The sequence below is a fragment of the Rattus rattus genome, chromosome 17 (assembly GCF_011064425.1).
Source record: "Rattus rattus isolate New Zealand chromosome 17, Rrattus_CSIRO_v1, whole genome shotgun sequence".
Taxonomy (NCBI): Eukaryota; Metazoa; Chordata; class Mammalia; order Rodentia; family Muridae; genus Rattus; species Rattus rattus.
The window spans coordinates 2,395,855-2,409,241 of record NC_046170.1 but is presented as its reverse complement, the minus strand read 5'-3'; the positions used below and the strand labels follow the sequence as shown (position 1 = coordinate 2,409,241).

The 13,387-nt window shown below is 48.1% G+C and overlaps 1 protein-coding gene across 1 annotated transcript; it reads left to right on the top strand.

The window, feature by feature from the left end:
- Positions 1-334: 334 nt before the first annotated feature.
- Prss54 (serine protease 54) lies at positions 335-13,338 on the top strand. The gene is made up of 7 exons (XM_032887985.1): positions 335-498; positions 728-973; positions 1,105-1,198; positions 5,027-5,198; positions 7,305-7,563; positions 8,236-8,364; positions 12,589-13,338. Exons 3-7 carry the CDS (start codon positions 1,138-1,140, stop codon positions 13,114-13,116), a joined length of 1,149 nt encoding a protein of 382 aa, XP_032743876.1. The 5' UTR covers positions 335-498; positions 728-973; positions 1,105-1,137; the 3' UTR covers positions 13,117-13,338.
- Positions 13,339-13,387: the final 49 nt, after the last annotated feature.

Below are 13,387 nucleotides of genomic sequence, written 5' to 3'. Positions count from 1 at the left end.
TGAAACCATCCTGGCAGGGGGACGGGAGCTATGCTTGCTCTGAAAGGCAACTTGTATAAATGCAGGCAGGTGCTGAGCAGAAGGCAGTCAATGGCTGCAACCAAGGACCTTATCATCTTGCAAAGGGTTAAGTCTTCTTAATCATACCCAGAAGGCATCTTCCAAGAGAACCCTGTCAAGGTCAGGTAATTCATACATTTCATCCTGTTCCTCTTAAGTTCTCAGGTCCAAATGTTTGCTGAGAGATGCCGTGGTAACCATGACGCCACAAAGGAACATTCTTCCCAAGGTGTAGAAGAAACTCCGCTGTAGAGCTCTGCTGCATAAGGCCACAGTGAGTTTGTTTCTCCTTTAGTCGGAATAGTTCACAGAAGAACTCGAAGCATCATCCTGAGGACAAAAGAAACATCTTGTGTCATGAGGGGAACATGGTGACTTAGAACTGTGCACACAGTTTCCTTAGGTCATGGCGTACTGTTTGAGGCACCAGGATGTGAGGTGATGCTCCTAAGGGCTTTAGGGGTTCAGATAGTTTTGAGATCACACTTCCAATTCACTGCTTAGTTGCTGTACGACCTTGATCCTGTGACTCAGTATCTCTGGGTGTCAGTTTCTGCATCTGTAAAATGGGGATCATGAGAGCGTCTGTGTCTAGTTTTAATAGGAGGGGAGACGTCACTAAACCCTGGGAGAGCTCCCACCAAAACCCTGTCTTCTCTTTCGGCAGTGTTTTATGGCTATAGAGTCAAAGCAAGGGTTGAATTCCACAATTCAAAAGCCAACCCTTTATAGAGAACCAACTCTTTAGCACAACCAGGACCCCAGGCTGCTCTGAGAAGACAACTGAAAAAAAAAAAAAAGCAGACCACCCTCTCTCCTCGGGCCATCTCACAAACCGCTAGCCAAGCATCGGAGTCAGACAGCTTCTTCCTTGCCCATACCTGCACGGAACCCAGAGCTGGGGATGTGACAGGTCAGTTTACTCCATCTGGGAACCTTGATGGCAAGAAGGGACAGGCGTCCACAATGGGGATCACCCTTTTCGGGGAGCAGGGGAGCCTGCCCGTGGACGGCGATGGAGTCACGAGTCTTCTGTCTTCCCAGCTCACATGGTGCTCGCTGTGCTTCTCTCCGGGGATGGCAGAGCTGAGAGGGATCCTGCTGCTGCTGTTGTACATGTCCCACTCGTCATCTGCCGGTGAGTGTGCAGCTCCTTCCCCAGGCGTTCAATGACAGGCAGAGCCTGGGGTGGGGCGGGGTGGAGGGTCATCCAGGAGAACAGGGTGGCCCTGATGCCCAGAGAGGGATTCACTGGGCAAGAAAGACCATCCCCAGTCCTTTGTCCTGGGCAGCACGTGAGTGGCAGGAACTAGGAAAGGCAGAGTGTCAGGGCAGGGGCGTAGGTCTAATTCTAAGGGTGGGAATCAGGAAAATCAACAACAGGGCCTGGAATGGCCTATGGGGCAGAAGGGTCAGAGTGAGAACTGCCTCCCACACTCAGCTCAACCTCGCCCACCCGGAGTGCACTGAGCTCTGCAAACTGTGATCCTCATCAGGACCAGTCCCACAGCGGCAGGGGTTTCCCAGGTTGCAAAAGTGGCTGCTGTTGTCCCCTCCTCCCTGGCCTGTAGACTGCTCAGGACTAACAAGTCCAGCCTAGGAAAGGGCAGGTAAACAAGGGACAGCTGAGTCAAGTAGGTTCTGTCCATCTTTGCTGCCATTGGTTAGATGGGAGATCACACACACACACACACACACACACACACACACACACACACACACACACACACACACACACACACACTCTCACACACACACCCACTCACCCACTCACACACACACACACACTCACTCACTCACACACACTCACTCACTCACACACTCACACACACACACTGTGGAAAGAACACACACCATCTTCAGCCTCCTCCAATTCCATGCCAAGGAGACCAAGAGAGACCCAGACACTGCATCCCTGTCCCACTAAGCCATAGCTGAGACCCAGAAGAAAGAAAAAAAAAAACACTTCCTCTCTGAACCAAATTTTCTCGTCGTGGCGTTAGCGATGGAATCAAGGCACAAGGCAGGGACTGTGCACAAGTTCTCTACTACCCAGGTACTTACCCATCACCCAAGTAGCACTTTGGAAAAAAGGAATGCCGTTACGTACACGGAGGTTCTCGGCTTGCAAAGGTCTGCCTAATGCCTGCGTTGTAGATCACCAGTTTCTCTAAAGAAAAACCAAGGCATAGACAAGGAGTTTCATTGTTTGTTTTTCTGAAGTGGTTCGGGGCTTTAGTGCTCTCCCAGCAAAGCCTATGGTTGGAAATTTGGTCTCAGGATACCCCATAATGAAGAGGTCCTCTGTGTTCTTTTATGTTGTTATTTGTTTTGTTCCGAGACAAGAGTCTCACTACATACGTAACATTGGCTATCCTGGTGCTCACTAGGTAGGCCAGACTAGCTTTGATCACCTGAGTGGCTCTGCCTCCTGAGTGCTGAGGTTAAAGGTATAGCTGCCATACCTAGCCCTCTCTGAGTTCCTGACGATACTGTAGATGGCAACACTCTGTGCTTTTGGAAATGTCTTTGCCGCCGACATCCCAGGTCGCCACCAGAAGAAGCCCTTCCATTCCTCCCGCTTTCTCTTCTAAGGACTCAGCATATCCTTTGGGTCCTATCTCTCCTTCCTCAAAGTCCATCCCTACACTGTTAGTTCTCACCCCAGTGCCTGGCTGGGCTCTGCACAGGTGGGTGGATGGCTGAAAAGGCATTCGCTGGGAGTCCGGGGCACCGGATCTGCTATGGGTACCTATTACATGACATGGAGACCCAAGGCCACCAACACAGAAGCAAGCATTGATTTGAGAGCGAGTGGGAAGTTGGCTTGCATTTTTGGAAACAGGGTTGCCAGTTTTGCCCCAAGGCTCAGCACAGTCATTTATAGAGCTATAGTTTGCATATTCCCATAACCTCCTGTATGATCTTGCAACCACCCCAAGTGGTGTACAGCTAGGCCCACGACTACACCCTTCGAAAGAGGAAGCAGCGGCAGGGAGAGTAGCGGCTTGCCCAGGATCTCAGCACATTAAGAGACTAACTTGACTTTGAAGTCGGCACTCGGGCAAATACACATCTACCCTGGTGAATGTTTAGCAAATGCAATGTCTAGAGATTCTTGTAGATGCCTGATACTCTCAGGATGGAGAATCTCTACACCCTGGCTCCACACGGAGCTGGGGAGCCCTGTGGGCACTAGAACTATGGTGTTGGGGAGCAACAAGGTTCATGGAGTTGCCGTCATGAACGACACCAGGAAAGTAGGGGCTCAGCTCGTCCCACCCAGCACTATAAGGAAATCAGTCTCTGGCCTTGCCTTCTCCTCCCTTCTCTGGCTTCCATGATCCTTCCTGTTCTAACAGTCTCCATGCTTGTATGAACATAGACCGTTAAGGACAATACAGGTCCACCCAACCTCGGGCTGTCAGAGCGGACGTATCATTGAAACAACATTGTATTCTCCTGGAAACAAAATCCAGGCTTCCCAGGAGACGGCCTGGTTGGGCCATCTGGAAGAAAGAGGCTGAGAAGGATTGGGAAGGGGGCAGGGACAGCTTCCACACACCAGGAATTTTATCTCCTTCATGACGGGAGGTCCGGGAGTCGATATCCTACAGTCATTTTAGTCATGCACCAGATAACGTATTGAACACTAGGTACTAGATACCACGCTTATTAGTGTGTGCTAGCAAAGCAGACCTGGTAGGCGGAACTACAAATGCCAGAAGCTTGCAGGGATTCAGGGAAAGGTGAGAGTGAATTTAAAGCTGAGGGTGTCTGGAACAAGGCGATTGGTGGAGTTTGGATTCCTCTGCACTGCTTGCTGCCTGTGTGAGGTGCTACCTGCCCTAAAGCTGGAGTTCTCCATCCACCTTAGCATTGCCCACCTACAGGGTTCTGGGAGAACTGCCCCATAGTATGTTCATGCTGGAAGTGCTCAAAGCTTTGGGCCTCAAGACCCTTTCTTAAGCTATCAGGGCCCCTAAACCAGTTGTGCTGGGGGAGGGGTTGTCCTAGTGTTACTTCTGTGGCTGAAGGCCCAACCAGAGGAGCTCAAGCCCCTAGTCACATCATGCCCATAGTCAAGAGCTACCTGCCTGTTGGCTTAGCTAGCTTCTCTTACTATTTTCCCTCTTATTGATAATGTTTTATTATATGACACTGACTGGCCAGAACCCACTCTGCTCACTCTGTAGACCAGGCTGGCCCTCAGACTCACAGAGATCCCCCTACCTCTGCCTCCACCTCCCAGGCTTCTTTACTCTTACACAGTTAAGGACCCCACCCCCAGGAAATGGTATTTCCCACTGTGACCTGGTTCTTCTTATATCAGTTAGCAGTTAAGACAGTCCTCATCAGACGTGCTCTCAACCGGACCTTACCTTGATTATTCTTCATTAAGACTCTCTTCCAAGGGATTCTAGGTTGCACCAAGTCGATAATTAAAACTAACCAGCACAGATTTGATTTTTCACACTTGTCATAGTAGGAATTAAACTAGAGAAAGCTAAAGCACAAGAATAAAGACTATACAAATCCACACATACATTGGGCCATCGGAGTGCCGACATACCAAATCTGGAAAACCATACACCATCCACTTATGAGCGGAGGGTTGAGAAAGCAAGCAACGGCTTTCCCCTGAAGGAAGAGTCTAGGCTCTACAAGGATGGCTATGGGTCCCGTTCCCAACCGCGTTTGTACAGAAGATGCTAGACAAGGCCTAGCAAGAGGTGCTGCGCTTGGCAGAGAAGCGCCAGTAGCAGAGTCTAGTGAGACTTTTACAAGGTTCAGAGACGCTACCAATCGTCTTGAATGTGGAATATCTCCTGGGAGAAACTAGGCATCAGGGTGGTAGAGTGAGCCCCTAGCAAAACAGCCAGCGCAACAGGAGTCCCGAGGTCGGGCGGTGCTCCCAGGGGGGCTAGCTCTTTGCCACACGGTGAGGCCTATGTTCCTTCTGCAGTTTGCGGCATCCAGAAAGCCAACATCGTGGACAACTTACACGAGAACCTCGTGAGCAGCACCGAGTTCCCCTGGGTGGTGTCCATACAGGACAAACAGTACACCCACCTGGCGTTTGGCTGCATTCTCAGCGAGTTCTGGATCCTCAGCACGGCCTCCGCTCTCCAGAACAGGCTAGTGCTCCCGCATGACGGGTGGGGAGCGAGCGGACTGTCCTGTGGGCCCAGGGACTAGTGGAGCCTACAGGAATGACTCTGGGTGTACTCGCCTGAGCCAAGGTCCTGAGATCACCAGTGGCTCATGGGACTTTACTGTGAGGACCGAGGGTGGTGCCCCTGAAAAGCAAAATGCCATTCGTTGTGTCTAGGAAGTCCACTTGTAATTTTGCCACAATCACGGAGGCCTGGATTCTTTGATTGTATCCACCGGGTATCCTTCCAGGATGAGTTAGGGAAGTCAACAGGGGCCCCAAGATGCCCTGGGCCTTACAGATGTCACTGCCACAGACAGAAGTGCACAAAGAAAGCAGAAAGAAACTGGAGATGCTCGCAAAATGCTTTTCTCTGGGTGCTAAGAACACCCGTGGCTTCTTTCCTCTAATTGTGCTTGCCTATGTACCCCGAATTATATACTATAAGCTCAGATTCTTATAAATAAGATTAAAGAGTTTGGCAAATATTCTAAAAATATTTTCGTAAGTATTGTAGAATACCTTACTCCTAGTCCAATGAACTTAACTTTTGAAAATCAGCATTAAGAAAAGGTTCCATGTACAAAGTTGTTGATTGGGTGACTGATAACACTGAAAATACCAGAGAAGAAGTAAACATGTAAGGGATTAATATCCCTTATGACATGGACCTGTGATCTCAGCACTTGGGAAGGTGGAGGCAGAAGGATCGGGAGTTCAAGCTTAATTGGCTAAGGAAATTATAATGTAGACACGTGAGAGAATATTGTGTTGCTGCTGAATTTTTAACACTTGTTTTATGTATTTTAAAATTGCTTTTATTATTCTTTTAGTGCACATGTCAAATAATGGACTTCATATGCCGTTTTATTTTTATTTATTTTTTAAATTCAATATTTTTATAAAATATATTTTAATCACGTTTCCCCCTCTCCAACTTCTCTCCACCTCTCTACCTACTCAACTCCCTTCTTTCTCTCTTTCAAAAGCCATAAATGAAATCCCACAAAGACGAAAATCAAAACAGGGGAAAGATCAACGAGATAAAAAAAAATGCCAAACAAGACAAAAATGGAACAAAAAGTTCCACCAAAATATATATATATATATATATATATATATATATATATATACACACACACACACACACACACACACACACACACACACACACACACACACATGAGAATGAAAACAAAAACGAACACACAAAAAAACCTTACTAGCGTCTGTCTCGTTTTGGTCATTGTTCTCAGCCGACTTCCTATGTCTTCAAATGTGTTTTCTATTCTCCTGAATGTTCTTTCTAACGTGACCTTCATTCTTGACCTTTTTTCTGAGAACCTTCTCACCCAGCTTCTTCTGAGCTCAGGGGCAGCGGATGCCACGGCTCACTCCCAGCCGTCCTGCTTGGATGCTAAGTGTTCAGTCCTCTTTATGGTTCCACAGGACACACATTTGCTTCGAGTTCTTGTAGTTTCTTGGGTGAGTCCCAAGGGATGGAGAAGAGAATACCCAGCTTAACTCCACCACTGTTAACCACTGTTATGCCATATCTTCCCACTCGTAAGCCATGTCATATCATTCATAGACTATGTAAGGAGAGAAGCATCAAGATGTGAATTGCTAAGGATTTGGGTGAGAGTACACTTACACAGCTGGTATGATCACTACTATGTTTAAAAACACTTCCTATGGAGAAAGTTACCCAGTAGCATGTGAACAGACAATCTTTGATTGGTAAGAAAAATGTATTAAGACAGAAGAATCCCCCACGAGACCTTGGGCTTACAAGGAAGAGCACAAACCTAGAAATTCAGAAGAAATTCCTTGGAGACTGAGTTCAAAGGTGTGAGTAAAAACTAACCAAGGGGTTGGACAGGTGGCTCAGTGGTTAGAACGTTTCTTGATCTTCCAGACAGTCCAAGTATGATTCTCTCTCTCTCTCTCTCTCTCTCTCTCTCTCTCTCTCTCTCTCTCACACACACACACACACACACACACACACACACACACACAAAAACAAAATACCCAGGAGTGGGTTGGATGAGCATGCCAGGTTGATCCCTTTTGTTGTCGTCCTCTCTAGGAAGGAGGTCATTGCTGTTGTTGGCATAGCTAACATGGATCCCCGGAAGGCTGACCACAAAGAGTATTCAATCCATGTCATCATCCCCCACGAGAACTTTAACAACAAGTCAATGCGCAGTAACATAGCCCTCCTGAGGACAGACTCCGCCATACACTTCGACGACCTGGTCCAGCCCATCTGCTTCCTAAGCAAAACTCTACACAAACCGCCAGCCTTGAAGAACTGCTGGGTAGCAGGATGGAATCCCACGTCTGCAGTTAATGCATTCCTTCTCCTAGAGGAGGCTGTGTGTGTGCTGGCAGGGGGGCGACTCGGATGAACTTCTTTAGGGCTTGTCTAAACATCAGGATGTTTGATGTCTAGGGTTGATTCCTAGTGTTTGTCTTTGTGAGGGGGGCTCTACTCCTCTTCCTCTTTCTTTTCTTCTCTCCTCTCCCTTCTTTTGTCTTCTCCCTGTCTTCCTCTTCTTCCCCCTCCCCCTCCTCTTCCTCCTCATCTTCTTCCCCTTCCCCTTCCTCCTCTTCCTCCTCTTCTCTCCTCTCCTTTTTGTCTTCCTCCTCGACCTCGCCCTTCCCCTCCTCCTACTCCTCCTCTTTCTTCTCTATATCCAAGTAGTAAACAAGCAGCAAACTGCCTCACCAAATGCTGGGAGGAGTAAGGGGATTAGAGCTGAGTGTACTCTTACTTAGGCCACCCTTTTCCTGTCATTCTCGGGTAAGAATGAAAACAAGGAAATGTATAGTCTTTAAGTGTGAAGGAAGGGTGAATTGTTCTCTGTTTACAGATTCAGATCAAAGCAAAGAGATAGTTGATTCTATGGGTAAAAGGACTTTTCTGTTCACTCCTGTGAGATATGTGAGTTGCTGTTGCATTGACACAGGACCGCCTTCTTGTTAATAACTCTTGGGCTCTCTGTTGCATGGTCCAGACAGGAAATCACATGACAATGAGTATCCTGAGGAGAATCTCCGTGAATGACATTGAGGTGTGCCCTTTACATAGACAACAGAAAACAGAATGTGCCAGTCACACAAATAAGGACTCCAACATTTGCCTGGTAAGAACTTGATCTAGTAGTAGCCAAATCCCCAAAGTAATCATGGATTGCACCCATGAGACCAAAGGATCACAAGGAGTGCTCCTTATTGGACAAAGGGGAATGAAGGATGAAGGGACAGTGACATGAGATTCATGTCTCTGGTAGGAATGACATTTAGCAGAAAGTGGTTACTCAGAAGCTTGCCAAATGACTAACTGTGGCATGTCATGCTTATAATTCTGGGGCTCTGAAGGCCAAGGCAGAAGGATCATGAATTTAAGGCCAACCTGAACTACATAATGACATCTTAACTTGACATAGAAAGAAAAGCCTGCTGAAAGGACTACATGGAGTTACTATTTTCAGTGTAATGATTAAGCATATCCAAGTCACAGGTGCTTATTAATGAGCTAAAAATGAAAGGTGTGAATACTGCTTCCACTTCGTGGGTATGTGCACAAGTCCACAGGGCTGGAGTCACCATATCCAGTATCTATGGAACCTAGATTCTCTTTTGATGCACTGTTTGCCAGGAATCGGGAGTTTCTTCTGTAAGAACCCCTGCTCTCTACACAAACAAATAACAAGTACTACAATGACTGTCCTATGGTTTGAGCAAAATGTGCAGAATTCATCACCATCTGGTTCAGGTCCTCTGATGTCTAATCACAGATTAATGTGGCTTACTAAGACTGGTCAATAAATGTTAAGAGAAGGGAGAAAAACTTCAGGCTAGCAGGCAAAGTTCTTTGTCTTTGTCTCTCTGTCTCTGTCTCTTCTCTCTCTCTCTCTCTCTTCTCTCTCTCTCTCTCTCTCTCTCTCTCTCTCTCTCTGTGTGTGTGTGTGTGTGTGTGTGTGTGTGTGTGTGTGAGAGAGAGAGAGAGAGAGAGAGAGAGAGAGAGAGAGAGAGAGAGAGAATATGAGGATCAAGCCTAGGCCCAAGAGCATGCTAGGCAAATGCTCTACTACTGAGCTACATCCTCAACGTAAATCTGCCTTTGTAAGATGTCAATCTCCTCTCTCATCTACGAACAACCTTCAAGACTCCTCTGGTCAAGATGTTGTTCTCCAAGTGGAAGCGAGAGGTTATTTTTAGAGTAAAGAACACACACACACACACACACACACACACACACACACACACACACACACACCCCTTTCTAAAAGTCTTTGGATCTCAAAGACTCGATGATTCTCATTAAGTAGCAAGTTTGCTGTCCCTGAAGCGGCTCAACATTGGTCAACTGCTCTGTGCTTTGATCCCTGCCAGGAGAGGACTTCAGCTGCTGCCGCTGCTGCTGCTGCCTCTCTTTCTCCTTCTCTTCCTCCTCCTTTCTTTTTTTTCCTTCCTCCTCCTCCTCCTCCTCCTCCTCCTCCTCCTCCCTTCTCCTCTCTTTCTTTTTTTTTTTTTTTTTTTTTTCGAGCTGGGGACCAACCCAGGGCCTTGCGCCTAGGCAAGCGCTCTACCACTGAGCTAAATCCCCAACCCCACCTCTTCTTTGTTTTTGAACGTTTTGTTTTGCTGAGACAGAGTCTCTTTCTCTGTAGCCCTGGCTGTCCTGGAACTCATTCTGTAGGCCAGGCTGGCCTTGAACCCACGGAGATCCTGCACGCTAGGATTAAAGGCATATATTACCACTGTTCAGCCTCAGCAACTTCTCAAATTGTTCATAAGACACAGAAGTCATAGCTATTTAATAAAACCCTGATGGCGATCATCCCACTAACCCATTACCACATTTCATGCACTTAAGATGCCATCAACTGTTAGATGCTGGCATACTTTTACACAATGCTAAGAGAAAATAGAATGATGCCAGTTAGACTTCGCCATCAACAGATCTAAAATATATCGTCTTTCCCAAGATGCCAGGTGTTGAAGTGTGCCTAGACCCTGGAAATGGTATATTATTGATGTGTTAAATGATTGCCTGGCAAAGTTGTTGTTTTTTAACTGTGGCAACCCTGTGAAATCTTTTTTTTCTCACACGTATGTATGGTGTGCATGCAGGGTATGCATGTATGTGGGTTCATGTGTGTATATCTACAGCCATTGTCTTCTCTGATGAAGCCCTTACTATTTGAGGCAAGGCCTCTTGATTGGACCTACATTGTGATCTATTTGATATGGTCAGTCTAGCTAGCCTATTGCCCCATGTGTCCCACCCAGCCTCCGGAGTTCACCAGGCACTTACAGAGTCTCGGCATCCATGCTAGCTCAGCGCACACTTTCTCTACGGAGCCGTCCTCGGCCACTAACCTTTCGCTTTTGAGCTGAATTCTGGTCTCGAAACATCTAACGGTGACTTCAGTGTTCTGAATGTTTTCCTCTCTTAGAAATGTGATCCGGTGTCTGGGTTGTGAACGCCACACTTGTCAGGTATAGAAGAAACTTCCGGCTTTAGAATCTGACTAATAATTTTCCCCGTGAACCCAGAGGAGCTGCTGTGGACCTTTACTCTTTACTTTCATAGTTTTTACAACCTTTAGAGGTTTTGAGGAATGTCAAGGGAGAGGGCCTCCCAGAGAGTGAGGGAGGCCCTTCTTTGTGGTAGCTGCCCCTCACAGACCGAGCTGCTTCAGGGGCTCTGGGCCAGTGGCCTCTGCTGCTTTTACTTCAGAAACTAGAAATCACGGCTCTACTAGGTGGGGAAGAATGGGCGGGGAAACGACAGAAGAAAAAAAACCTAATTCATTCTGAGCCTGGGGTGAGCAGCAAAGCCATGTGCTAGCCAAGGCTGTCTGCACCCACTACTGTGCGACAGGACCACCAAGCTGCATGTCCTAAATCCCACCCATTTTCTTTCTCAAGAGCAGTTGTGATCATCTGGGGGTAGGAGCAGTGAGAGGATGGAGCCCACGCCGTTCATTAGCAGGGAGCTCCATGCCCCAAGCAGCCTTAGTGTATTAGGGACAATGGTGGACAGTCCCAGGTGGACAGCCAGAACTCTGAATAACCTTCCAACCATCTGCCATTTGGCAGTGTGGGATGACGCAGTAGACTGAGTGGAAGTACAGGGGAGAGCAGAAACACAGAATAATAAGGACTCTGTTGCCCGTAGACTGTTTCCGGCCTTCTGAAAGGCTAGCCAGGCGTGACAGTCAGTGTCTTTGCAGATTGCATGTGCTGTATCTCTGTCCTGTTTCCAGTCACTCCTTCTACCAAAAACTCTCGCCTCTGCTCTGCCCATTCTTCCTAAGCAAGGGGCAGTGTAGTGGGAGGAGACACCCCAGGGTCATTGCCCAGGCCACAGAGCAGAAGCAGCTGAAAGGTCACCATTTGCCTCTTTGTGTCTCATCCTTGAGTTTTCCCAAACTGTTTGCTGTTAACCGTAGCACTCCGTTCACTGTAACCTCGGTCTAAACAGCGAGAGCAGCATAGCACTGGCCAGCTTGCCTGGCTCGTCCAGTCAAGGGGGCTGACGGGTAAGTAGACTAAGCCTCCGCCTTCCTGCCTTGCCTGAGATAAGTGTGTGGCGAGGCCTCCTGAGCCCCAGAGGACTGCTCCTTCAGGAAGAGGGCTTGGCTGCAGTGTGGCAGGGCTGGTGAGCAAAGTAACTGCAGCTGTGACAAGGGGCAGGAAGCGCTCATTCCTGAGGGACTCTGGCCCTCCTGCCCCTCCATCCAGCTCCTCCTTAGGAAGAAAGAAAAGGAGGAGAAGGGTTCAGAGGTGTTATCGTTCTAACCCAGGATGGAAAGAAATACTGGTGTTGGAGGGATGAACAGCCAAAAGAGAGGAAGACTCACGGGACTAGGAAAAGACAGGACAGTTTAAATCGAGCCAGGAAGCCACGGCCAGTCGGGGTACTATAATACAAAGGAAAACTGGGCCGAGGAAGTAGCCCTGCTGGAGGGGCCTTGCCTTGCAGAGAATCCTGGAGTCAGGCATTTGGTCCCCAGCTCTGTGTTAAAGACCAGCTGTGGTACTCCCAGCATGAGGGAGGCACTGGGATCAAGAGTTCAGAGTCGTCCTCAGCTTCATAGTGAGTAGGTTATATGAGATCCAGACTTAAACAGGCAGGGGAGAGGGACAGAGGAAAGAAAGGTGTGTGTGTGTGTGTGTGTGTGTGTGTCTATAATTGTAATTGGTGGTGGCTGTCTAGATTTTAAATGGGAGCCTATAATTTGCCCCATTTCCAGGGAGAATCAATGCAAAACTTTCTAAAACAGACACTGGTACAAGGATCTACTAAACAGGAAGTTTCTCTGAGACCTGAAGCCCTCTTCTGCCGTTTACTGCAGGGGGAGCCAGGAAACCCTATGATGTGCCAAGAAAAGAAGCTGGATCTCTGGATTCTGAGAGGACTTCTGGCCTATGGAAGTGACTTGTGCCCTGGCCTGCTTCTGTACACCAGTGTGGAAGACTACAGCAACTGGATCATAGCCAAGACGAGGAAGGCTGGTCTTCCCCTCTTCTCGATCCACCCCTGGGAGAAGCTGGTCTTTGAGCTCCCCTTTCACCAATCAAATATTGCCCTGACAAAGAATTCGTATTCTGTACATAGCTATGCATGGCCCCAATCCTACTCCCAAGGACTAAGAATGTCCACTATGTATGACAAGCAAAAGGATGTGTGGCAGAACCTCAGGGTAAATGGGCAACAGGAAGCAGGCAGGCCTTCCAATGTGGCTATTCAACCCACGTACTATGACTACTACGGTGGGGAGGCAGGGGAAGGCAGGGCTGTGGCTGGCCAGAACAGGCTGCATTGGTCCCAAGAAAGGATCTTGATGTCCTTCGTGCTTGTTTTCTTGGGCAGCGGTGTCTAGCTAGGAGCTAAACTACTACTACAGAGAAGAAGCTCAAAGTGCAAGGCGCTAGGCATCTGCCGTACTGTTCTGGTGTCTGCTCTTGATAGGTGTCCCCTGGGTGGCCACGAGCAGGCCCACGGCAGCACCGGGCCGGCTCTCCTTCCTCTGTCCTGCTCCCATATGTGGGAAGGTCACTTTCATTTATGCTTGTGAACTAAATGTGGGCTAACAAGTGTCAAATGATTAGAGTGCCCTTGTGGTTCTTTCAGTGTTAATGGTCCCAGGGGCC